Source organism: Scardinius erythrophthalmus (assembly GCF_964197995.2).
Source record: "Scardinius erythrophthalmus genome assembly, chromosome: 15".
In the NCBI taxonomy this organism is placed as follows: Eukaryota; Metazoa; Chordata; class Actinopteri; order Cypriniformes; family Leuciscidae; genus Scardinius; species Scardinius erythrophthalmus.
The window spans coordinates 26,405,997-26,432,600 of NC_138235.1; the positions used below are offsets into that span (position 1 = coordinate 26,405,997).

The 26,604-nt window shown below is 36.9% G+C and overlaps 1 protein-coding gene across 2 annotated transcripts; it reads left to right on the top strand.

The window, feature by feature from the left end:
- Positions 1 to 951: 951 nt before the first annotated feature.
- On the top strand, positions 952 to 26,267 carry rbms2b (RNA binding motif, single stranded interacting protein 2b). Of its 2 annotated transcripts, none has more exons than XM_081385754.1 (14): positions 952 to 1,119; positions 10,227 to 10,393; positions 16,018 to 16,076; positions 16,791 to 16,882; positions 21,896 to 22,053; positions 22,140 to 22,219; positions 22,296 to 22,405; positions 22,507 to 22,553; positions 22,673 to 22,766; positions 23,135 to 23,185; positions 23,267 to 23,377; positions 25,329 to 25,409; positions 25,504 to 25,591; positions 25,809 to 26,267. In XM_081385754.1, the coding sequence occupies exons 1-13, from the start codon at positions 970 to 972 to the stop codon at positions 25,582 to 25,584; spliced, it is 1,281 nt and encodes a 426-aa protein (XP_081241880.1). In that variant the 5' UTR covers positions 952 to 969; the 3' UTR covers positions 25,585 to 25,591; positions 25,809 to 26,267. The 2 variants fall into 2 exon arrangements, with proteins under 2 accessions (XP_081241880.1, XP_081241881.1); XM_081385755.1 differs by having other exon boundaries at positions 22,305 to 22,405.
- The last annotated feature ends 337 nt before the right edge of the window (positions 26,268 to 26,604 follow it).

Genomic DNA, 26,604 nt, shown 5'->3' on the forward strand with positions numbered 1-26,604 from the left:
ACAGGGATTATGGGATGCATTTCGATGCATTTGATGAGCTTGATCAAACTCATAACTTATCTAATAAATAAATATGCTTATGTACAAACCTAACCATAATATGCACAAGTGATTAAAAAAACCATAACTAATTATGAGATTTATGCAGACTTCTGGGAACATCCTTGTACTGTTTTCACGAAATTAAAAGATAATTATTTTAAACATAATTTAACCACCCTGTCCTCGCAGATAAACTAACTAGATATGGCAATTTGCACACCATGTACACCAATTTGTACATGGTGAATCATACATAATGTATGATTAATATAAAAAACTATGCATGAAGGTCCACCCCTAATCACTGGTGCGTAAGCAGATCATACGAAAACATGAAAGAGATTGTACAAATTCATATGAATTAGTCACCAATTTGCCAAAACATTAAATAGTTTAACAATATTTTTCCTTCCACAAATTATAATTTTTACAGTAGGCTATTATATGAAAATTGCATATATTATTCCATTAAGCCTATAACGTAGGTTCATTTTTAATTTGTATAGTGTACTGCACCCAGATGTGAGTGTCACAAGAATACATGTGAATTTACATTCCCATATAGCCTAAATGTCTAGCTGTTCCCAGAGGTGCATACTATATGACCAATAAATATATTTAATGTTAGAATTTGTGCAGCTGGGAAAATTCAGCATTGGTTCCCAAGCAAGTTCAAGAAGAGGTATTTCAGTTGATTTCCCCCATTAGGATCCTTGTTTTAAAAAAAGTTAATATGAAACCAGAACTCTTATTAGTCATAAGAGAGTATATAGCTTTCAATACCATTTAAAGCAGAAAAGCGTATTGCTGTTTTTTCTTCCTGTGTGCTGAACAGCAGAGAGAGAGAGAGAGAGAGAGAGGGAGAGTGAGTGAGTGAGTGAGTGAGTGTGTGTGACTCGATCTCTTCCACAGACTCCAGCAGGCTGAATGTCCCCGGTGACGTCAGCGGAGTGTTTTGGCTGCACTAGGCGCTCCGGACACAGCGCTGCTGCTGCTGCTGTAAAAATGCTGCTCTCTGTACCGCCAAGGACAGGAATCAACCCATATAACGGCTATACCAGCAGAACCAGTAAAAAGGTAAATCCCCGTTCAAATGCGTTGGCGTCAGACGCTCAGGCCGGTGGAAAACGCTCATTTATGTCGCTTATCTCTCTGTGTGTGTAATTGCTTGAGTGTGAGCTGCAGTGTCCTTGAAAGTGGAACCGTGAAAATATTGAAGTGTATCATCGCGCGATCGTGCCGGATAATATACCGCTGTTGAGTAAGATACTAAAGTGAGCGTGTATTACAAGTGGGCATCTTAATGTAGATTGATCTACACTATTGGCTGGCTGAGAAGTCACTGACTCAACTTGCGGTCCGAAATGTTCACGGATAGCTACTTATTTATAGGGACACGATGATTTTGGATTCGTTGCTGTAAATCAGTATAGAGGACAATTATTTGGGATTCTCGAGGAAAATGGTTTGACGGGGGGGGGGAAGAAAATTAGTTTAACTTAAGTTTTACGTTGAGTCATTCGCCCCACCCCTATAAATCCCACTACTATGACGGGAAACATTTAGGTTTCGGATTGACTTCGCAGAGACAGAAAGTCAATGATTCCGACGTAGGATGCCTTTGAATTATCGGCTATTTATTTTCGGAGAGACTAGGTTAAAATAAGGAGGGGAGGAAAAGCTTTTTTAACATGTTAATGACGCAGTTTATTTGTAAAAATGAACGCATGTTCGACATAAGGTGGGCTATGATAGTGGTTACGTGCATTGAAGTATTAGAAAAACGAATATTATCAACAGATAGCCTACCATTTTTTTATGACCCATATGGTAGGCCTATTGATTGTTTTTATGATTCAGTGTAATTCAGAAACGATTTTTAATTATAATTTTATTTCAGACACAAATAATTATTCTAATCAATAAAAACAACATGCATTATGAATATATTTATTAATAATATTTAAGTTTTTAATCAATTTTAATAAAATGTTTTTTCTTAAGCTCAAAATGCTACGTATTTATCACTTAAGAATGAATTGCGGTTGAGCTTGAGTATGCATATTTATGCAAATACTATACATAAAGTTAGTTACTTCCCCTTTGAACACTGTTGTTGTTTTCTGCTGAACCCACAGAGATGCAATGCCATTGTGTACACTACTATACTATTCTTTTAAGACCCACCAAATTGTGACACTTATCAGTAGACTGAAGAACTGGTAACTGATCCAAAACTGTTTCTGTAAGAAATTTTGGTTAAATCAGTCAATCTCTACCTGACACATGGCGATGATTCTCTGCAAGCCAGTTCATGTATATATATATGCATTTATAGTTGTCTATGACCAGCATATATTTTTAACATAATGAGTAAATCAAGTGTGCTTGCTTGCAGCTTTATTCAAAGGACATCTTTATCTTCTGCAATCTTTAAGGCTTTTACAAGGTCATTATCATAGATGTATGAAAATTACCATTGCAATAAAAGGACAGCAGAAAGCAAAGAAAGACTATTAACGTGTTGATAATTTTATGAATTATTGGCTGATAACCTTTTTACCAGGGAGAGTAGATGAATGGGAAGCAATTATTTTGAAGGTGATATTGAGTATGATGGTCTATCTACTCATTAACAGTTTCATAAGCATACACCCTGTGATCTGATCCAGCTTGGCTCTCTAAATGTTATTTCAGCTTCACGGCCATGATCACGACAGAATCCAAGAACAACGCATAGATGTTCTCGTGTTCAGCTGTCCGACCCGGCTCACTGATTTTATATTACCTTGCAGTTTATGAAGAAATAAGAGAAGACCACAACAATAGAGATTCACTGTACATATTTAACCAAAGACTTTGACCCCATTGTCATTTTGTTATTAGAGCTAACCGTGGACTCATTTTTTAAAAATAAACACTTCTAAGTGTTGCTCTAGAAAACCATGAACTGACTGACTGCCACCAGCCCAGCCGCTGAGCAGGCAGGTGTCCGAGCCCATGGTGCATCTCTTCTCAATAATTCGCACAGCAGGTCGTGGTTACACAGTGCTGGGGGAGGAAGTGTAGGTAGTAGCTAGAAAGAAAGAAGCTGTGTTGGGCAGGTGAGCTCCATGTCCCTCGGCCATGAAGAGACTTCACTGAAAGGTTGTATGTTGGCATCGAATCTATAGATATTATGCCATGTATCACCCGAGGGATGCCGGTGAAGATGGTAGACAGTGTTTTTGGAAGCAGTTTTAGGCAGAATTTAATTCAGGGCATCTGCTTGCAATGGCAAAATAACTTGGTGATGTCAGAATCAGATTGCTTCTTCACCGGCTGGAACGGACTGGATGAAACAGTATTGGGTTTGAGTAGGGGCTTTTGGCCAAAAGCCTAGAGGCAGCCCTATCAGTTGAGTTCGGAAGGCTGTTGTTACTGCCAATGTGAGCCAAAAAGGAGGATGGCAAGTTCAGTTTGGACAACAATTTCAGACCCGTGAGGTCCCACTTGGAATGAGAAACGTGTTGGTCATAGTGTCCTGGCCATAGTGTATTGTGAAGCTGAGGGAGCCCTCTATATTGATTTTTGCTGTAGCTATGTAAAAATGCAGAGAGAGAATGTCATGTGTGGGTAAAACTACCAAACAGGATCTCTGCAGTGATACTGCAGTGTGGTCATTGAGAGGTCATACCATGAACAGAACGAAAAAGCTAATCAAATGCACTCTGGTCATTCGCATGTGGGTCAAATTTACTGAAATACTGGTTAACCTATAATGTTTGTCTTGAAATTTTGTGACTTTCTTGAACATGCTTGCAAAGTGTCGACACTCCAGTGTTTTGTTGAAAGTGCATACAAATGATCTATTAAGATTATGATGTTTGCGGGTCAATTTGAAATCGTTAAATAAGGCTTCTGCATATATACCTGAAATAAAAAACTTTTTTAAATTAATTTTGTTATGTCAGTTTCTCAACTACCCTCTAAGGCTATTTATATTTACATTTATGCATTTGGTAGACACTTTATCTGAACTGTACAATTTTATATATTCATGCATGTTCAGTTTGCTGGAAATCTAAACCAAGATCTTAGCGTTGCTAGCGCCATGCTCTGTTTGATCTTCAGAAAAGTACACAGAAGAAGCGCTTTTCCACACTTCTTCTGTTTAAAATGTTACAAAAAAAAAAACAGTTACAATACTATTAATAATATTCACAGTTTGATGTAGTGTGATTTTTGGTGAATTCAATTAGGGTCAGTTTGACCCTGAGCATAACAATTGTACACAGATTTTTAACCTAATGCAAGAGTTAAAAGCAAGTTAATAATTTTGGCAATGCAACTTCACCTACTTTAATACAAGATACATATTTAATAATACAAAGTTCACTCGTGTTCAATGTGAATTTTTGTGCTTGTTGTGAATAAGCTCTGCAGAAAATCACTATTTCCACAGTCTGAGTGCCTACGAGTTATCAAGGGACATTCATTTTTCCAGAATTTTTGGATATGGCGAGTGTGCAGCCACTGGTCTCTAATTTCCTCCTTAAGTGCCCCAAACTTAGATAGGCTTCCTAAGCCCTGCAGGTCTGCTAAGCACTGCTGCACTGACTCACAGAATCGCTGTCAGTTCTGGTGGAAGAAAATCCACTGGAAAATGACACTCTGTGGGATGGCAAAATGTTGCAAAAAATCATTTTACACAATATGAATATATGAAACTCATTAGAGTCTTCCGAATATTCTGTGACCTTTCAGGTAATGACAAAGGCTTTTAGGCGAACCACTCAATTTTGAATGTTAAGTTAAGGGCTTTGAGATTTTTATTGATCTAGTGAGGAACAATGAGAGCAGACTCTGGCTGCAAAAGAGCTTCTTATCTTTGCTGTTGGGTGGAAACCTTGTATCTCCAAAAACGCTACTTTTTTGGAAATGGAAAAAAAACACTGTATTTTTTTTAAATTATGATGAAACACTGTGTTGTAAAAAAGGTGATATTGTGGCTTTATATATGGTCAGACACTCATTATATTACTATAATTTTACCAAAATCAAGCTCAAATTTAGGTTTTTGACCAGCAAATGTCAGACATACATGTTTTGTCCGTTATTGGAACAGACATATTTGGGGCAGTACGTGCATCGCATTACATTTTCATCAATTTACAGGTTGTTAAGTTTACTATGGTTATCTGGGCACTCCGTTTTTTCTGTCATTTGGCCAAAATCTCATGTTATGAAAGATAAAGTGCTACAGGCTATTTAAGACAGTTCTGTAAATGAATTGATGACAAATGCTAGACTTAGACACTCCGCTTCTCAAATACATAAAACATTAGCCTTAATATATTGTTTCTTGAGTAGAGAAAATGCTGCACTTGTTAAAAAATCCAGTTCGGAGACGGTCCGAACTTCGGTCCAAATTTCGTGCAACACTGCATTCACGATAGAGGCGAGGGGCGGAGTTATGAGGTTTTACAGACAGTTTGAGGGTCCAATGGGATTACAAGTTTTAGTCACATGCCCTTTTTAATACTTTTTATTGGGTAAATATTAGCAAAAGCCAAACCCACAGACGTAAAGGGTGACCAATAGTAATGATTTATGAAAATATTTAATATAACACTTTACGCTGGAAAATGAAGGCACACAGTGCAAAGCTATATCAAGAGTAATTTAAAGTACTAATAATAAACACTAAATTGGAAACTTAGAATTTTAACCCTTGTAAAGTTTTAAATTATTAAATTGTTGGTGTGATTCTACAAAAATATTTGAATCACTCTCTTCTCTTGGTACCGCCACAGAAATGTGTGTTCACTCACACGCACGCACTTAGAAATTCTTCTTCACGGGATGGATCGCTGTTGAAAGACACAGTTTTGAAAACCAAGCAGCCTAGACGGAGAGTCATTCCCCTCCTTCCCGCACTCTTGGCAGGGATGCAGATTGCTCAGATAAATGACCTAGAATTCCTGGAATTCCCATCTCAAACATTGCATGGATCCTGGGTTACTGGCTGTGGTTTAAGTTATTTGTTACATTTCTTTCTTACCAAAGGTGATATTCTGACATTTTTGATCAGCCAAAAGATATGCAGACAGAGAGGGTGAGAAAATTGTAATACAAGATGTAATCCTGCTTTGTGAGTGTAGCTTGAAAAGGGTGGAGATTTTTCAGAGGGATTTTTGAAGCATTCCATATTTCACACGAATCGCAATATATGTGATTTAGAAACCATGTCTCTATTCATATCTCTGGGGAATTGGGATTGAGGGACAAAAATGTATTTCGAAGTATATTTTACCTCACAATACCGTATCAATATTCTTATGCCAATAATCAGTAATTCAATAATCTAAGTATTTTTAGTTACTTTTATTTTTAGTTTAGTTTATTTTTGAAACATTATGTACTGTATCATTAGGCCAACACACTTTTGAATATTTCTATTCAATCATAATACAGACTCTAATATGCAATTTCCCAGACTACAGAGTAATTTGACTAACTAAAAATGACATATTGCATTACACCAACATCTACAGTAGTGTCCAAAAGTGATGGTCGGAAAGGGAATGGTTTGGGTATTTGTTTTCAATGACCTGACAGGTTTGATTAAACCATCAAAATATGGGAAAAATATATTATAGTTTTAAATATTTTAAATGCGAGCGAAGAACAAAAAACACTAAACTTGTTAAATTACTTGGTAAACTACAGCTACAGGTTTTGTTTTACCATGCAAACAAAAGAAGAAGCTTTTTTTGGTTCTCTCTTGCTATTACATGTATTTATAATTGCTTTGTTTGATATACTGGACTAAATTTGGCATGTTTCACTGCGTTATCACAAATAAAACAATTGACTTCAAGCACAACCGCAATATGCTTACAATACAACATTTTAACACATTTTTAATAATTTGAATAAAAGAGTGATTATGTCAATTTTCCTATGCCTTGACCACTATATATGATACTATTATGCATATGTATTTTATGAAATTGAAAACCAAAAAAAAAAACCTTTTATTTTGTTTTATTAATCTCAAACGTATTAAACAAAAGTAAAATCATTAGAATGCCATTAAATTACCTCATTTCAAAAAAAATTTCTTTATAAAATGAAATTATTTGCACATGCTACTGCAGACGGCGTTATGCTGCAATGTGTGTTGGTAGGTCATTAAATGTCCATATTCCCCAGCAAAACCACATCACAATACTGTAACCTATGCAGGTTGGAGTGGTAGACAGACCATTTATTTCCATTCACAGTCACACCTGGTACCAGCCCTTTAGAGCCAGATCCCCTGCTAACCCTTCCGAGCTGCTCGCTGCCTCCTGTGACCTCTATTTCTGCAAGCCTTCCCAAGAGTCTGCCCTAGTGGCACTGCAATGGAGTAATCAAGAGAGGTGCAAACCCCGCCACGCTCTCATTACCACACTGCGCATATCTATGGAAATGAAGAGGCGCTTCCACTGCAGTGCTGTCTTCAAGTGCAAATAAGGGAAAACTATCGGGTTTCATTATAGTGCAACTGAGATGTTCTAGGGCAGGTTTGCTGGTATTGATTAGTTGTTGACAAGGATTTGTTCCGCATTCAGGTACAATCTGAAGCAAACGGAGCAATCGCAGCAGATGGAGCATGTGAGGATGGTCGTGATGCATGAATCACTGTCAGCACGGTTGTGGACTCGGAGGAATGTCTTCACCTAATATATCACATGCTTTGCATGAACAAGAATTAAAGCTGTAGGTTGAACAGATGTAGTTGAATGGGAGCTGTTTGTGTAGAGTCCATATGGGTCATGAGAAGTCATGAGAGGTATACAAGGCATGCAAATAGAGTTAAACAACCCTTTTTAAAATGCATAGCTTACTTTTCCTTCTCGGAATGCAAGCATAAAATGACCCATGATACAATTACACATTTTTGTAACATTACTTATTAATTGTTGTCAATAAAAATACATTTTAATGGGCTATAGGTTGAGCTCAGTCTTATAAACACTACCAGTTTGGGATCTAATTGTATTAAATGTTTTTGACTCTTATTCTGCATTTACAGTAAAAACAGTAATATAGTGAAATATTATGACAATTTAAAATAACTATTTTCTTGAATATACTTTAAAATATAATTTATTCCTATGATGGCAAATCTGAATCTTCAGCGTGTGTGTGTGTGTGTGTGTGTGTGTGTGTGTGTGAGTGAGTGAAAGAGTGATTTTTACATCTAAAAATGCTAAGAAAGAAAAAAAACTATTGAAGTTTCCTTTTAGGGGTAGGGTTATTATATAGAAATTATATCTTTTTTTTTTTAAATGAATGCACATATAAACATTTAAAAATGAATGCACATGTGTATCTTAAAATAACCCAATTTTTTTAGGTAAGAAAAGAGAACATCTGAAAATTAGAAGTAATATGACTTGATTTGAACAAACACGTCTAGCTAGATTTATGTCATTAGTGGGGGGTTGTTATTTTTAGCATATAATGTAGTGTTTGTGTGGGGAAGATGGGTGTTGTTAGGTGTGCGGCACTGCTCAACCTTGAACAGCGTTGCAGGGCAGATGGGCTTAGTGGGGGGCAGTGGTTCAGTCATCTGTTTTCCCAGGCAGAGGCAGAGTTAGCCGAGTAGAGCGGTCCTAATGAGACAGTGCTTTCTGACTGCACACAGCACATGAGAGGGATTAGCGCTCAACGCTAACAAGCTCAGATCTCAATTAGACAGGCTTCTATAACTAAGTTCAACCGGCTCAAGAGGAGAGCAAAAGACAAGAGTCCTATATATGACATAGTGTTTGTGCGGGCACTTCTGAATGTGCCCCTCTCCCTTTTTTCCAACAATCTCAGCCAAACCAGTGAACTTGTGGCATGTATTAAACTGGCCCATTGTTCCCTGTCTGAGATTTGATTTCACAGGCTTGACTAATGAAATACTTCATCCTTGCCTGCCCCTCTGACTGATGAGGAGTTAATTAGAAAACTAACAGAAACTCTCAGGAGAGGGAAAGCCCCAGGCTTTGGACACAACAACAATCGGAGGCATGTGCTTTTTCAGAATCTGCTTGTTGTTGTAAACAAAATTACATTTTTAAAGGGATAGTTCACCTAAAAAGGAACATTCTGTCATAATTTACTCATCCTCATGTCGTTACAAACCTATACACCATTCTTTTATCATATTCCTAGTCTTATGGAGCCTCATGTTAGCTTTAACTTGAGAACCGAATCATTGACTTGGATTCGTGAATGAACTGTTCTTTTGAGACTTGGGCTGCGTCTGAAATCGCATACTCTCTAGAGTGAGTATTTATTTTGAATAAATAATTACTTCACAACTGCCAAAAAAGTATGTTCTATATAGTATGAATGTAATCTGGATGTACTACTTTCGCCATGTTGTCATTATCATGTGATCTATATCAGCATCATTTGCATTCGCTTCACTGCCATTCACAAATCCTCTCCCGCGGCCTCATTAGATGGTATAATGTCCATTGTATGCACACTTCAGAATCTCTCCGGAAGTAGTAGTCCTTTTTGCCTACTCTTTTATGAGTACTGTGAATTCAGACATACTTCATTTGTCACATACTGTTATTCACCTACTGTAGGGAAGTATGTGATTTCGGATGCAGCCGGTTAACTTTAATGAACTAATTGAACCAGTTTGTGAATCAGACTAGTTTAGCTAGAATTAACAGTAAATAATGAATAAAATTTTGGTCAGTTTTTCACACAAAGCTTCAAGAAGGCACATAAATCGTATGGACTATTTTTATGGATCCTTTTTGTTACTATGAATGATTTTTGTTGCATGGAAAAGCGTTAAATCTTTCATTTGGTGTTGAATGGAAAGCATATGGGTTTGAAATGACACCCGGGTGAGTGATAATAACAGAATTTTCTTTAAAGGTGTGTTCTTTTTCCTTTAATTCTTTAAAGGTTAAGTATGTGGGGAAATATTCCTGTTAATCTATAGCGCCATTTTGATATTGCAGTGTTTTGCTTTGCATGGCAAGACTGAGTCACTAATGATTAGAAGAAGAATATGAAAATGATTCACTACTTCCTTAAAAGTCACAGGGGAAATTATAACACTTTCATTTTAAAACTAAAGGAAAGCTCTTTGGAATTGTAATCTAATAGCGTTGTATTGTATCTTATCTCTGTTTTTACAGCAGGCGTATGCATCCTCCACCCAGCAGATGGCACCACCCAGTCCCAACACCACCACCACCAGTAATGGAAGCAGCATTGCTGGAGACCAGCTGAGCAAAACCAACCTGTACATCCGTGGTCTCCATCCAGGAACCACAGACCAGGACCTGGTCAAACTCTGTCAACCGTGAGTGTCCTTTAGCGATCCTTGTTTCATGTGGAAATTAATTCAGGATTAGGTATGGAGAAGGCAAGTAAGGTCAGGTTCATAATCAGCAGTTGAAGAGAAGCTCAGTGTGTATAAGTCCAGAAAATGCATTGAAAAACAGGGGTGAGTGGGAAAGAAAAACTCAGAGTTTGAGTGTCCTGATTTGACCCTTCACGAGAAGGTTAGAAATGCAATGCTGCAGATCATGTTGAAATGAATGCGAATTACTTAAAGTGTTTTTGGATAGCCTTATGCAGCATCTTGATTTAGTAGATGTTATGTAAATCACACATTTCTATTCATGAAACGTTTTTGATATTTTTATAACATTTTGGTGCAACGCCTGAGGGTGATCGTTTTTCATCTTGGGATTGGTTCTCATTCCATGTGTTTTGTTCGTAGATAGGGAATTCATCTTTTGAAATAAATCTCATGTCACTTTTTCACATTAGATCCGTGCTTTCAAGTTAGAGGTCATTTTGGTGGAATGTAATGACACAAACTCAACAGAGGTTTGGGTTTCAAACAAAGCTCTTTTTTTGTTGACCGACTGCAGTGTTTTCAACAGCTAGGCATGACGGTTCCCTCTCCTCGCCTCTTTCCCCGTCTGTGCCTCACTTCCTTTTAGGGTTGATAAAAGTAAGGAAGGGTTTCAAGAGAGATCATTGCTTTTGCTTCTACCACCTAGATATTCCAAAGTATGCACAAAAATTAATTAAAGGGATATTTCACTGCTGGAAAGATTAACGTGTATTTAAATTGGGTCATTTATGTAGTAGAAATGTGACATTATTTTATAAGTTGGTGCCTTCTAGACTGAGAAAAGCCAGCAAATGTATTTTTGGCTCATGTGGAAGAAAGACAACAACTCCCAGAATGCACTTGCTTCGCTGCCCTACGAGGCCACTCCCAAGCCACGCCTACCGGTTACAGAGGACAGTATCGGAAGAAATGATACAACTAGGCTACTAGCTGACTCGAAACTGAAAGGACGCCGTTTTATCGTGAGATCCCCCTATCCCCCTATGGGCGGGTTGAACACATGCAGAACTAGCTCCTACTGGCTGTATAGCCTCTGGACAAAAAAGCAAAATGGCGATTTTTGCGTCATCTGAGTTTTTTTTCCAGACACACAATACAGAAATCTCTTGTCTCAGGGGGACATGAAGGAGGGAAGCACACTCATTCGAAAATACTACAGAGTTTCTACTGATACAAAGCTTAATGCTAATCGGTGAAGTATCCCTTTAAATAATATTGTTGTTGTCATCCATTTAATAACACAGTACTTTCTGTCATTACTACATTACTAATAATTTTGTGTTTTAGGGGTTTGATTTGATTTTCTTAATCACTAAGTACATTTAAAATGGTTTGTTTTTACTTAAAAGGTTATACAGCAATTTAAAAAAAAGGCTTTTTTGTAATATTTGTATATATTTGAAAATATGTTGGTAAACTGCAATGCAATGTAATATAATTGTTAACTAAAACTATTGAAAATGATTTTTGGTAAAATAAAAGAAAATAAAATATAAATATTGATAAATATAAATATGATCAAACACTTCAGATTAAGATTTGAAATGTTGGCTCGGAAACTAACTGAAATAAGTTTAAACTGAAATGACTAAAACTTAAGTGAAATAAAGCTTAATAGAAATATATAAAACATCTAAAAATGACAAAAGCACATACAAAAATTACTAAAATTAAAATTAAAACAGAATTTAAAAATAAAAATAATTCAGAAATATTAAATAATACTATAACTCTAAATGTATTAGTTTATTATAGAAAAATGTAATCCTCTTTTTTTTGTTTTTGTATCCTATTGCCAGAGCAAAAGTTAGCAACTCAATATATTTGATGCCGAATTTGATGTGATTTCTGTTGGGCAATAAAAATACGATGCAACAACTTTAGCTTTATTGAAGTATATATTTCATTTTAGAACAAAGTGCTCATATATTTAAGTTGGCGTAAAAAGAAAGTGCACAGATTTGAGAAGTAGTGCTGGAGATTCTAAGAAACGGCTGAGAAGAGGCTGCCCAGCCCTACAGGAAACTCTGAGCCCAGGGGGAAAGGGAAAGACAAACAAGGGCAACAGCTGGGAGGGAGAGGAGACCAAAAGTTGTTAGTGATGGGGGTGGGGAGGAGCTGGAAGAGAGAAAGAGAGATTTGTGAGAGTGTGTGTGTGTGTGAGAGAGAGAGAGAGAGAGAGAGAGAGAGAGATAAGAGTTAGTCAAATATATCAGGTGTTTCTTAGCAAAGAAGTTGTTGGCAGAGGGGGATGTTTGGTCAAGTAGTTCCTGTTACCTTTAAAGAATACGAAAGAGCTGAACACAAGCCGAATGGTTTCAGAACACTAAAGCAAATGCTATGGATAACACAAGCAAGAAGAATGGCAAAAGGACAGCCACGTGTCCTCACATAGGCAATATCACAAGTGCAAAATTGCCGTTTCTCTGAGTATCAGTGGTTCAGACCAACGGCACGATTGCATGAGATATGGCTTCACTTACATTTTAAACACAATATGTCTGTCTAAAAATGTCTATTTTTCATCTAAAAAAAAAAAATAGTTCCAAATGGAACAAAGGCTAAACAAACGTTGCTTCTTTATGATTTAGTGATTTTTGACCAAATCAGTTGAGTGAATGACTTGTTGACTCACTCATGAAGAGTCACTTGTTTTGTTTCTGAATGAATCAGTGTTTTGAATGAATAAGTAGAGTAAATGATTCGTTTCATTTAAATGAATTAGAAAGATTTCAGAAGTTAAAAAAAAACCTTTTCTTGGCTTTATTTTTAGTGCTAACTGCCTCAACAATGGTGCAACAATGTCAATATGAGTACTAGTTATTAGAGTCAGGCTACACTAATCTCTGCTAGTCATCACATAGTGTTTGCTTGACCATGGCTGCGTTCCAGTCCACTTTTAGACACGCACTTGCGAACTAAGCACTTCCCCTGGGGGGAATCCCTGCCGCCATTTTGAAGTGCGTTCCACTTCGTGAAGTGGACGAGGGAAGTTTATATGGACAGACCCTCGTTCCTTCGATTTTGACCGAGGGAGCGAGTCTACTTCATATGTACACTTCAGGCACCTATATGTCCCACAATGCAGTACGATTGTGACGTCACCACAGATCTCGTCTAATCACCACCACAACAAACAACTCTGATATATTAACTATAATTTTTATTTTATTAAAACAACCCAAACACACCTATAAACATTTGGATGCTGCATTAAACAAATTCTTAAAGGGAAAAAAATTTAAATAATAAATCAACTCCATAGTTGATTCCAAGTGATCAAGGGCTTAGGACGTTTCAGTTGAGCCCATTGCAGTTTCCGCCAGTAGTGGGCACTTGTTGCAACGTAAGCAGTGAAGTACATCCGAGTGAAGGAGATGGAGGGAAGTTAGCGAGTGAAGGGCAAGACAATATTGGACTGGAACGCAGCCCATGACTCTTGGTTGGGTCTTGGGAACTGTCCCTCCAGCATCTGGAAATCTGGGAAAAACAATTGTAAATGCAGCTAACCGTACAGTCATGCATATTTAGGATGGCAAAATAAATAGGTTTATCAGCTTTTAAAATGGAGGAGAAAAAGCTTCCCTTATTTTTTTGTTTTTGACGTCAATGGCAGTGCGTTCAATCAAACTAAACCATGTTTTGTAAACAGTATTTCATTTGTCACTTGTATGTGGCTAAAATTAAATTTGACCATTGTTTGTTCCATGTTTTTAGACTGGTTTATTAATAGTGATGTCCATAAATACATCAAACCCAAAATTAAAGTTTTCAACCAACCAGTAATAGAAACGTTCTTCGGTAACAAGCCGCCTCTTGATATTTCTTTTGAAAAATAATGCTACATATTGCTACTCTAGCATTATTTTTGGTCACAGTTGAAGTGCGTTCATACTGCTGACATGATTACCTGTTGTGTGCATGCAATAGACACTGACACAATCAAAACAGTCATTGGCGAACCGCTAACTGTTTCAGTCAATGACTTCGGCAGCCGAAACCAGATTTTAGTTTTTTTCTGTCTCGCCCAAATAATTTTAGTTGCTGATTTCTGTACAGCACTAAATTACTAAATTGCAGATTCCTCCTCATCTATGTCATTTTGATCATTTTACATATTGTAGGCAGGGCCTTGGTTTTTAAGATTTTTTTGTTACATTTGTACAATAAAAAAGTGGCAGCGCATTGGGTTGCCACTTGCATGCATCTGTGCTGTTTTTCATCTTTATTTTTAAATAAAACATACACTAGACAGATGTATTTGATTTGATAATTGAAGATGTCTTGCATTTTTTCTATTCTATGTCCTGCATGAACGACCCTTAAAGTCCCCCTGTAGTCAATAATTGTATCCCTTAAAACTCATCTTTGATCACCAAAATTACATACTTAAACTTTTTCCTTAGAAAAAAAATTCTTCATGCCTTAAAATAGCTTGAATGTAACTCTATTTTTAGAATGTAAAAATTCTTAATGCCTCATTAAGTATACGCGGTTCTATGAATATGCAAATTATCCCCGCCTCCACTCACTCGCACCGGTTTAGAGATCCACTCGTTGACGATCACACGTTGACGTGATTGGTTACAAGGTAGTTTGTGACGTCAGAAACACTAGCGATTTCAAACTGCGTCTTTGAGACTGTCTTTGGATCACTGCTGTTTTAAAGGAGAAAATACTCCGCAATGGTGTTGACATGAATTTGCACATGGTTTGTCTTAAAGCATATTAAAAACACCACAAAGACATATAAACAACATTAAAAGCTTGATTTTCACCACAGGGGGACTTTAAAGTTTGAGTGATTAAGTAAAAAACTGAAACTGCTTGTCATTTTTTCAGTGTTCTCACATTGCTTCCATCTATACTACAGTTACACTATATAGATTTAGTTCATTCATGAACATCAGTGTGAGAGGTGCTGTGCGCTGGCAGTAGGACCCATGAGGAGCCTGGCGGAGGGCATTGTTAGTTGATTGTTGTGGATCCCAGCCAGAGCTGTGCAGGGCAGACAAGGAGAACTCTCAGGTTACACTGCAAGCACATGCCTGGAGAGAGAACATCCTACCCCCCTCCCCGTCCCTCAAACACCCGCATGCCTCCAGTAATCCATGGAAGCATATGCTATCCTACAGCTATATACCTGAATCATGCTGCGGCAATGCCTCAGATATGCAAAGTAGCATGAACATGGTATGGAATCCATTATTCAAAGAGCATTACCATTTGATCAGGGTTCTCCACGGCACCGGCACCCTCATGAAGATTTAATGTACATGATTTCTGAATATGGGGGCCCGTTGAGTGGCGCATTGTGAATGGAGCGGTGCTGGTGCCCTCAGCTTATGAGTTTTTGTGCCCCCGCTGCCTGGCTGTTTTCGGCTTAGATTACTTTGGCTTTTCCAAACTGTGTTTGACCCTATAAAATATCTGATACATATCAGCAAGTCTAATGAGTTTGGTTTTATTTATGATTTTTAAGCTGTTAAAAATCTGTTTAAAGTGTTTATCTGTTCATCTAAACCAAATGTTACTTTTTGTTCTTGTTTTGTAATGCACAGCTATGGAAAAATAGTGTCTACTAAGGCCATCCTTGACAAGACCACCAACAAGTGTAAAGGTAAGATGTGTCGCAAAATGTAATATTTAAAGGCATAAAGGGATAGATATTTAAAGAGACTACTCTGACATTCTTTCACAAAAAAAATAATGTCACAGTGTTGCTTACTGTGAAAGCCATCAAAAAAGGCCATAAAAGTGGTCCATATGACTTATAGCCTACATTCAAAGTCTTCTGAATCCATATGACAGTTTTGTCTGAGAAACAGGCTAAAAATTAAGTTGATATTCACAGAAAATCTTGCTTGGAAGCTGTGGCCACCATTCACTTTCATAGCACGGAAAAGAGCAGCTTGGACATTCTTCTAAACATCCTTTTGTGTTCCACAGAAGAAAGAATGTTATACAGGTTTTGAAAATCATGAGAATGAATAATCGAATTTTCATTTTTGGCTGAATTGTTCCTTTTAACTTATGAGTGCTCTTTGAATATACTTCATCATCTATTTTATCTCTAGCAAATGTGTGCTGATGTAACAGCTATGAGATTGGTATTGCATAACCCTACATCTGTCAAGTGGACACACACACTATTACATTCGTGTGTGTGAGAAAGAGAGTGTGTATGGTTAACTTGGTCTGATAGCTCTTTTCTCACAGAGAGATTACCAGTGTGTGAACTAAGGTGTAGAGGAGTGTTAGGGAACGCTATTGGCTTAACTAAACTTTAAGCAATTATCACTGATCCTCTATGTGTGTGTGTGTGTGTGTTCAGGCTATGGCTTTGTGGATTTCGACAGCCCGGCCTCTGCACAGAAAGCGGTTACAGCGCTAAAGGCCAGTGGAGTTCAGGCTCAGATGGCAAAGGTAAGAGTCAGTGACACTGAACACCCTGTTCCTTGACTGCTCATACTTGCTCTAAACCTTCTGAGGCACTTTGAAACCGCTTCAAACGAATTCCAAACACAAGCATCAGTATTATTATTGCTCATACTCAAGTTTGGGATTTGAACAAACCGCTAAGCCAAAGTATTCAACTTTGACGCATATTTGTGCTACGGGCATGAATGATGCTTCAAATCATGCGGATTGATGAGGAAACATGTGCTATTACTTTTCTTAACAAACTTAAGATTTTTGGCTGGTAGATCATAAAATGGGTGAAACATTTCATAGATTTACACTGAAGGAGGAGATCCTGTTGCGTCAAAGGTTTTTGTTTACAACATATTTTTGCAGCGTTGAGCACGGATACCAATCACAGACTGGTCTGTTGAGCACATGAATACAATGACAGGTCAGAAGCATTTAAATAACTGCCGTAAAAAAAAAAAAAATCTACTCAGGAACGCTAAAAGTGTTTGTTTTGCCTGAGTTTTGCACTCACACACCACAGTCTGATTATAACCAATAAGATGCAAAAACGATATAAACTGCTGAACAAACGTTTGGGGTCGGTAAGATTTTTGAAAGAAGTAAAACAAATACAGTTAAACATGCAGAAATACAGTAAAACATTATACAGTAAAAAATATAGTAAAACATTGAATTGTGAAATATATTATTGCAATCTGATATAACTTCTATTTGAATATATTTTAAAATGTAATTTATTCCTGTGATGCAAAACTGAATTTTCAGCATCATTACTCCAGTCTTCAGTGTCACATGATCCTTCTTTGATGAACATAAATTTCAAAAGAACAGCATTTATTTGAAATAGAAATCTTTTGTAATCTTTTATAAATGTTTTACTGTCACTTTTGATCAATGTAATGCATCATTGCTGAATAAAAGTGTTAATAAAATCTTACTGACCCCAAACTTTTGAATGGTAGACAGCTTTATCAATCATAAAAATTATGATTTTTGTGAAGGGATGAAGCCCTACTGACAGGCACACTCACATTTGAGTAGTTTTAATACATTTCTTGGATAAGTTATCACCTGTAACAAAATATTGTGTATCTGATTCAAGGGGAAGCTAATTATTAATGTTGAAAGTAAATGGCGGCAATCACTTTAGTGTTGGACGGCTGATTATTTTACCACACTTGGCCTGTCTGTGGGTGTTGAGCCATGAAAACGGAGCTGGTGTCCCCATTAGGCTCATGCAGGTCTGCCATTGAGAGCAGTTCAAAGCAAGTGCCTGAGGAGTATTTGTCCCGTTTCTGCTCCTGCGTGGTGCTCCAGCTCTACAAAGAGTTTGTGTGTTCTCTCTTTCACCCATGGCTGAGTCACTGTCTGAGCAGCTTGGCTGGTAGTTCTGCACGCCCTCCGTAGAGGACTGTGGCCCTGCAGGCCAGCACTGCTCCTGCCCTGGCCAACCACTCACACAGACCCTCCTACTGATTTCACACATTTCATTTTAATGAGCTTTATGGTGAATCTCACGAAAACATTTCCAGATCATTTTTGACAAAAAAAAAAAAAAAATGTTACATTACATTTTCCATAAAGAATCTAATAGAAGACTATTTTAATATTTATTATTATTGTTATTAAGATATTTAGGGACATAATTTAATGACAATAATTGTTGATGAACAAATAATTCTAAGATCTTTTCTATGACATTTTCTTCCACTTCCCAAAAGTTCACTGTATAATTATTTTTATTAAGATTTTTTATTGTAATATTATTTTAATGACAATTAATATCTATAGATTTTATTATATTATTATTAAAATGACTATCATTATCAAAATAAAAAAAGTCATTACTGTAATGCAAAAAATTATTTTAAAAAAATCTCTAAAACTTTACATCCAGAATCACTGTTGTACTTTTTTTTCTAAATGGTAATCATCATTAATTTGTCATTACTGCAATACAGCATTTTTGGTCATACTTCCGATTAGGGTCCAAATCTCACTATTAACTAATATTAACTATGACTTATTCCTCGATAAACTCTCAATTACTGATTATTAATAGTTAGTAAGGTAGTTGTTAAGTTTAGGTATTGGGGAGGATTGAGGGATGTAGAATATGGTCATGCAGAATAAGGCATTAATATGTGCTTTATAAGTACTAATAAACAGCCAATATCCTAGTAATATGCATTATAATAAGCAACTAGTTAATAGGGAGAATTGGACCCTAAACTAAAGTGTTACTGTATTTTTTTTTATGTAAATCATCAAATTAAAGGGTACTTATACAACAAATATAAGTATGTTACTTTATTGATCTTTGAATTACAGTAAAAACATTTTCTTTTATTTTTTGCATTATGATAATGAGAGATTAGGGAGGGTTGTGCTTAATTGTGCTGAAAAGTATGTGCCAATACAAAAATGCAACAAAAATCAAGGTTGATTTTCATCAAGCACACCATTTTTTCCCACATTTTTCCCTTTAGTTTTGGGGTAAAATGTGAACTGAACATATTCTAGAAAGATTTGTGAGATTCACCCATTTAATCTGTAGATCAGCGTGAAAGTGCAACCTCTTCACACAAGAACATCACTAAGCACCCGTCTTAATTACAGCCATTTTAGAGTCTTTTAGTGACCTGACCTATTTAAGAGTCTGTTGAGGCAATTTCCGTGGATTTTCCTCCTCCCATTCACTCTGTGGAAAAAGCCACCGTCTCGCGGTGTGATTAGATCAGTGCAAAAATCACCTTCATCACAGGTCACTGCAATTAGATATTCATTATTCATGGTGGCGAGATGATCTGGTAATACATTTACAGCTCACATTTTAATCTCATCTGCACACCAAAGCAATGAATATGCAAATCAGCAGCGGGGTGATTTGGAGGTTTGCAGCTATCTTTACTGTCTTTCTGATTTGTTTTGACAAGTAACACACAGATCATGCTTCAATTATAATGCAGAAAATGAATTTGAGACGCATAATGTGATTAAGGAGTTTTGAGATCCTAAAGTAAAACCTCCTACTCACGCCTCATGCAGGAACTGGGTAATCTGAAGAAGACATGCAAGCGCCAGTTTTGTGTATCTCTTAATTTGAGGTTAGAAAGGTGTCACTTTGTATTGTATGCATATTTGCTGTCATGCCCGCAGCTTTAAATGAAGCTAATTAGGTGTTTATATGGTAATGAGCTGACTCAGTACTGGCCTTGAAAACGGTCATTCTGACACTTTTTCCCAAAAAACATATTGATGTCTAAAACTCCTGCATATAATTAGGCAAAGATAAAAGACAAATATGGCACAAAAATACACTCTTTCTATTTTATTTATATTTTTCTATGAATTTGTTCCAAGGACATCCAAGGCTAAAGTGATATGTATAGTTGACTTTCAACAAAATAAGCGCCATATTTCATATTTGAACTCATGTGCAGGATTCGGCAGGAGCTGAGTCTTATCTCTCCAATCAAACACACACACACACACACACACACACACACACACACACACACACTACATCAATGCATAAGGCTGCCAAGCCAACAGAAATCAAAAGAAAGATAGGAAAGACTGTGAATAAGTTATGAGGTCAGACCCTGTAAACTTCTGAACTCTTTCACAGTCTTTCCTACCTTCCTGCTTTGATTTCCAAAGGTGGAATGTGTCATTATTGGAATATTCAGGTCATTCCCAACTTAATGTCTGTATGAAGTTGTTGTTGAATACCACAACAAATAATAACAATAGATATGACTCTGGAAAGTTAACCCAGTTAGTTATCTATGTGAGCATACTGGGAAGGGACATGGAAAGGATGTGACATAACTATCCTAAAAAAAAGGCCCAGTGTTTGATGGTGCTCTGCTTTGTGTCTGACAGGCTGATGAGGTCTTTACCTCACTTACCCTTAATCCTAACCTTACTGAGCCTTGTAAGTCTGATCAGTCCTTCAGGAACAAAGCAGGGCACTTTGCGTACATCCACCTACAGGAATTATGGCAGTAACACATAACCAGAAGTTTCTCCACCTAGAAAAAGTGATGAGGATCAAGGTCCAAAAAGAAAAAAGCACCATAAGGGGCCGTTCACACAAAGCACGTTTTTGTATTCCTCAGCACTGCTATTCCATTTTCCGTTGTAAACATGAGCTAGACGGAGAGGGGCTCGCACATAACACGGCTTTCTAAAATATGACGCTCAAGGTAGTTATTCAACTAGTAATTAAAGACCTTGCGGCCTTTTTCCATTTCACTGTCATGTGTGAATGGCTCCTAAAAGTAGTCCAGATGACCAATGCGCTATATACCAAGTGCTTTATTGATCACTGTATTTATCGTAAGTCATATGTTAGCTTGTGTGAAAAAATGTGTGAAAAAAAATCAACCTCATGTCGCTTCGAACCCGTAAGATCTTAGTTCATCTTCGAAACACAAATTAAGATATTTTTGATGAAATCTGAGATATATCTGTCCTTCCATTGACAATCCACGCAATTACCACTTTGACGCTTCGAAAAGTTCATAAAGATATCGCAAAACTAATCCATATGAATTGAGTGGTTTAGTCCAAATTTTCTGAAGAGACACAATCTCTTTATAAGATGAACAGATTGAATTCTATTAGCTTTTATTCATTTATAAACTTTGATCACCGAACATAAACAGAAGCTCAACCTCACTGGTTCTTGCGTAGCTCAAACGTGCTCAAACTAGTTTAGCTCAAACTAAACAACTTCATGATCTCTTTATGAACTTTTTGAAGCATCAAAGAGGTGCATAGACTATCAATGGAGGGACAGAAAGCTCCTAGATTTCATAAAAAAATCTTGATTTGTGTTTCCGGAGATGAACGAAAGTCTTATGGGTTATGAACTACATTATTTCACAGAAATACGGACAAATTTTCCTTTTTTGGACAAACTTATTCCTTAGGATGAATATTCCTTTAACCTAGTCATGCCCACATTTGATTCTCTCTTCTTCATTACCTCTTCAGCAACAGGAACAGGACCCCACCAACCTGTACATCTCCAATCTGCCTCTGTCTATGGATGAGCAAGAGTTAGAGAGCATGCTCAAGCCCTTCAGCCAGGTCATCTCCACACGCATCTTACGTGATGCAAACGGCACCAGCCGAGGAGTGGGTTTCGCCAGGTACGCCTGACCACCTCTCGCGCATATAACCCGACATAATCGTCATTAATGTTCCACTAATAATACATTTGCAATTACTCTGTTAGGATGGAATCGACTGAAAAATGTGAGGCCATCATTCAACATTTTAATGGCAAATACATCAAGACTCCTCCTGGAGTAGCAGGTACTGCGTTACAGTAGTTTTCATATTGAGGATTGTGTGGTTACGACAGATAAATAATGACTAATGTTTATCTAAGTGCCTATAGAACCCTTGCTGTGTAAATTTGCCGACGGGGGACAGAAGAAACGTCAGAATCAGGGGAAATATCATCTAAATGGGCGGCAGTGGCCTAGAGAGGGCGAGACTGTGAGAGAGATGATTTTCTCAGCTTTTTCATGTTGATGTAAATCATTCTGTAGTCCAAGTCTTAAATCGACTGTCTCCCTCTCGTTCTCTCACACATACAGGGCGGGATGACGCTAACGTATGATCCTACTCCTGCTTTACAAAATGGGTGGGTTCTGAAACTATTACTCAAGAAATGTTGTACTTTGTGCTTTTATTATGACACAGCATGGTAAAAGCTCTTTCTTTAGAAAAAGCAAAAATGTGCGTGTTTGTCGCCCCCTGCAGGTTTTATTCCCCTTCCTACAGCATCGCTCCTAACAGAATTATTGCTCAGACTTCTATCTCTCCCTACATGCACTCACCTCTATCCACCTACCAGGTACTGTTTCTTTTTGCAGGAGCTATATTACTGATTTGCTTAATATGTATATTTGTATTATTGTTTAAAGGAATAGTTCACCCCAAAAATGAAACCTGTAATTCCAAACCCGTATTTTTTTTTTCTTCCATCAAGTGCAAAATTAGACATTTTTGAAGAACAGTTACTAAATACACCATAAAAATAGTGCACATGACTCATGCTCTATTCTAAGTCTTTTGACGATACGAAAAATAATTGATTTAAGACATTTAAGTTGGTATTTACTGAAAAATCTTGATATCCACCCTAGCTTAGGTATAAATCATTATAGATCTGAATTATATAGAATAAGGACCCAAATCTAAAGTATATTCTTTTAATTGCAGGTACACAATCCCTCCTGGATACATCACCAGTCTTACCTCATGCAGCCCACAGTAAGTTGCCTTTAAACTGCTGCTCCATTTCCTAAAGCACCTTTCTGTACCTGTCTAACTTCTTTTCTCTCCTGTCCACAGGGGACCGTCCTCACGCCTTCAGTGGACCACACCATGACCATCCAGCCCACTGCCATATTAGGGCCTCTCACACAGCAGATCAGCCATCTAACCCTGGGCAGCACAGGCACGGTACGTCCCCCACAGATGCACACAGAGATATTGCAAATGTTTTTAAAAAAAAAATTTGCATTTAGTTTATTATTTTTATTTGTAATCCATTTTTTCAATTTAATTTCGGTTTTCATTGTGAATTTTATTTTAGTTTTAGTTTTCAAGTTTCACATTATTTTGTTTTTATTTTAGTTTTTAGTATTTTAGAGCTACCAGAGTTAATGCTAACTGGTATAATTTATAATATTTAACTGCGTTAAATTTCTTAAAATTTCTGCGTTTAATATTACCATGTATCAGAATCTAAAACTAAGATTCAATTGAGGCCATTTTTATTTTATTTTAGGTAGTTTTGGAGTAATGAACATGTATTTTAAGTTTTCATAGTTTGTTAGTTTTAGAACAGCTCTCTCTATATACATACACACACACACACACACACATATAAATTGTATATATATAGAGTATAAATTGATATTGCAAAATACAAAGTTCACATATAAATTTGGCTGCAATCCACCTAAAAAGTTTGACAGTATAATGTTAGCTCTGCCCACTCCCGTGATGATACTGAAACGTGTCTATATATATATATATATATATATATGCAGATTTTGAAGGTATAATTGATGACGGCCGTTTAATTATTATAAAAATACCCGAGGTGGTAAAGCGGCCACGGCTCTAAGTGGAGTGTGCATTGTTTTTTAATAATTCAACGGCCGGAGTCAATTATTCCGCTTGTACTACGGTTACCACACCTCAAAACATTGTTCATATGACGTATTTCAAGACGTTTGTCAGGTTTTTGTCCTTATACACTTTTGTTTGTAGGACTAATTTCTTACGCATCTAATCCCAAGCCTCCGCTGTTAATTCCAAAATGTAATTTTAGATCTTATAAGGGGGGTTTGAGCCACTGATAGCAGAATAATGCAGTTATAATACAGTTATTAGAGAGAGAGAGAGAGAGAGATTAAGCATATGTGAATTACCTGAGTCTGTCTCTCTCTCAACAGTGTTCAGCAACACTAATACTAATAGCGGAACTGTAAGTTTATCTGCTCCAAGAACAGCGCTGTTATTACCTCACTAGTGAGAAATTCGCGTAGCTTTTAAGTTGTCAAACTATTTTACTGATAAAATTGTCAGAGCAGCGCTGACAACACATTTCTGTGCGAGTGCGTGTCCGTACTGAATGTGTGCGTTTGAGTGGTACACAATAAAGAGAGAGAGCAGGAGAAAGAGAGTAGGCTGTATGCTTTCCGTACATGATAAAACGTGATTTTGTGGCAAACAAACATGGAAATAATTTGTCGTTTTTATCCCATTGTTTACTATATTTATTTGCTTGGTCAGTGTCGTTGTGGGTTTTAGGTTTTTTTTGCTGTTGTAAGGACCTTTGAAATAATTGAAATCATTTGGCGAAGTGGTTTGGAACTGTAATGCGGTCAAGACCTGCCTGGAACTACTTTAGGCAAACGCACCAATCAGATTCAAGCATTCGTCAACCAATCAGATTCAAGCATTCAACAGCCCTGTAGTATAAATACATATAATCAACATTTGTAAACGAGTAGTAAATTATTTCTCTTTCATTTTTAATTATGCTGTTCGCAATGCTTCATGGGATTGTAGTTCTTTCCCTCACTCAAAACGTTAAGCACACAGTCTTGTACGTTATTTCCTCTAATATTGTGCAGCCCTAATTCATTTTTATTTCGTTTATTTAGTTTTCCTTAACGATAGTAACACTTACACTACTCTAGTACCCATTGTATTTAAAGTGTTACAGTCGAGTTCTTAACTCCTGCCACAACCAAGTAAATCTAGTAAGCCCTAAGAATAAAGCATCACAGGAATTATGCAAAACCATATGAACCAGTTTTTCATCTACCTAAAATATTCCTCTTATGCGTGCTGTCTGTGGTTATCACACATTTGTCAATGTGTGTCCATCTGTTCTCAGTATATGCCTGCAAACACAGCTATGCAAGGGACCTACATACCACAATATGCCCAAGTGCCTCCTTCAAGCATTACAGCTGAGGTACGAAACCCTTGCATGCTGAATTATTCTAAGTGTTTGAAAGCTTGAATCACTGCGATGGATTGTCAGTAATGTTGACCTTATGCCACTGCAGGAAAATAGCGTCCAACAGCAGCAGGTTGCCATAGAGACACCCACAGACCACACAACATACTCCTACCAGCATGGCAAGTGAAGAGGAGGTGGGCTACTTCCTGTTGCTTTGGAAATGCTCTGTTCTGTAATGGAAAGAGAGTAAAAACAATGTTTACCCACAAAATAATTTGTTAATAATATTGGCGTATCCAAACAAATGATGAAATCAATTCTTCTGAACTAGATGGATGAGTAATGAGTAGATGTTTTGTCTTTTTATAAGCTTCTATTCTGACTGTAGGATCTTTCTTTCTCTCCTTTTAGTACATTCATAGGAATGATGGAGGACTTTGGATACGGAACCACCTCTCTTGACATGAAAAGAAATGGATATTGTGGAAAGGAACTGAGAACCGTGTCTCTTTCCACTTGAAGAAAGCAGACATTTTTTGCGACTTTTTTTTTTTTCTTGGAGAAGGCCAACCGATAATGAAGCTAAACCTATTTTAGTAAGTGAAAGACTTGGGTGGAGAAAGCTATGACTACAAGATGTCATAAAAGCAAAGTAAGCTTTTTTTTAACACAAAGACTCACACACATACACACACTCCAACACACTTTGAGAAATATTTTTCTGCAACTTTATTTTCTAAAACATTCTGCAAAGCCAGAATGAAACAACTACGATGTTACAGCACCATGTGTCATTTTAATTTGTTTTTATGTTTTTGTAAAATTATTCAAAGATTTTGTTGACTGCTTTTGAACTGTCCACTGCAAAATGGGGGATTTTGTACATATATATATATATATATATATATATATATATATATATATATATATATATATATATATATATATATATATATATATATATATAAAACAGTTTTTGCAAAGATCTTGCTGCATTTTTCTTGAATATCGATTTAAGGAAATCCAGAGGAACCTGCTGAAACCAGCAGCTAAGTTGTTTGAATAGATTTACAGAAAAATGTGCTGTGTCGAAGAGTGTTGAAAATGCACTCACTGTTTCAAGCAAGTTTGCATCCAGTGAGACTAGACTGAATTCTGAAACCAAGACCTCATATCCCCTCACAAAAAAACTGTCCTTTTTTCCTTC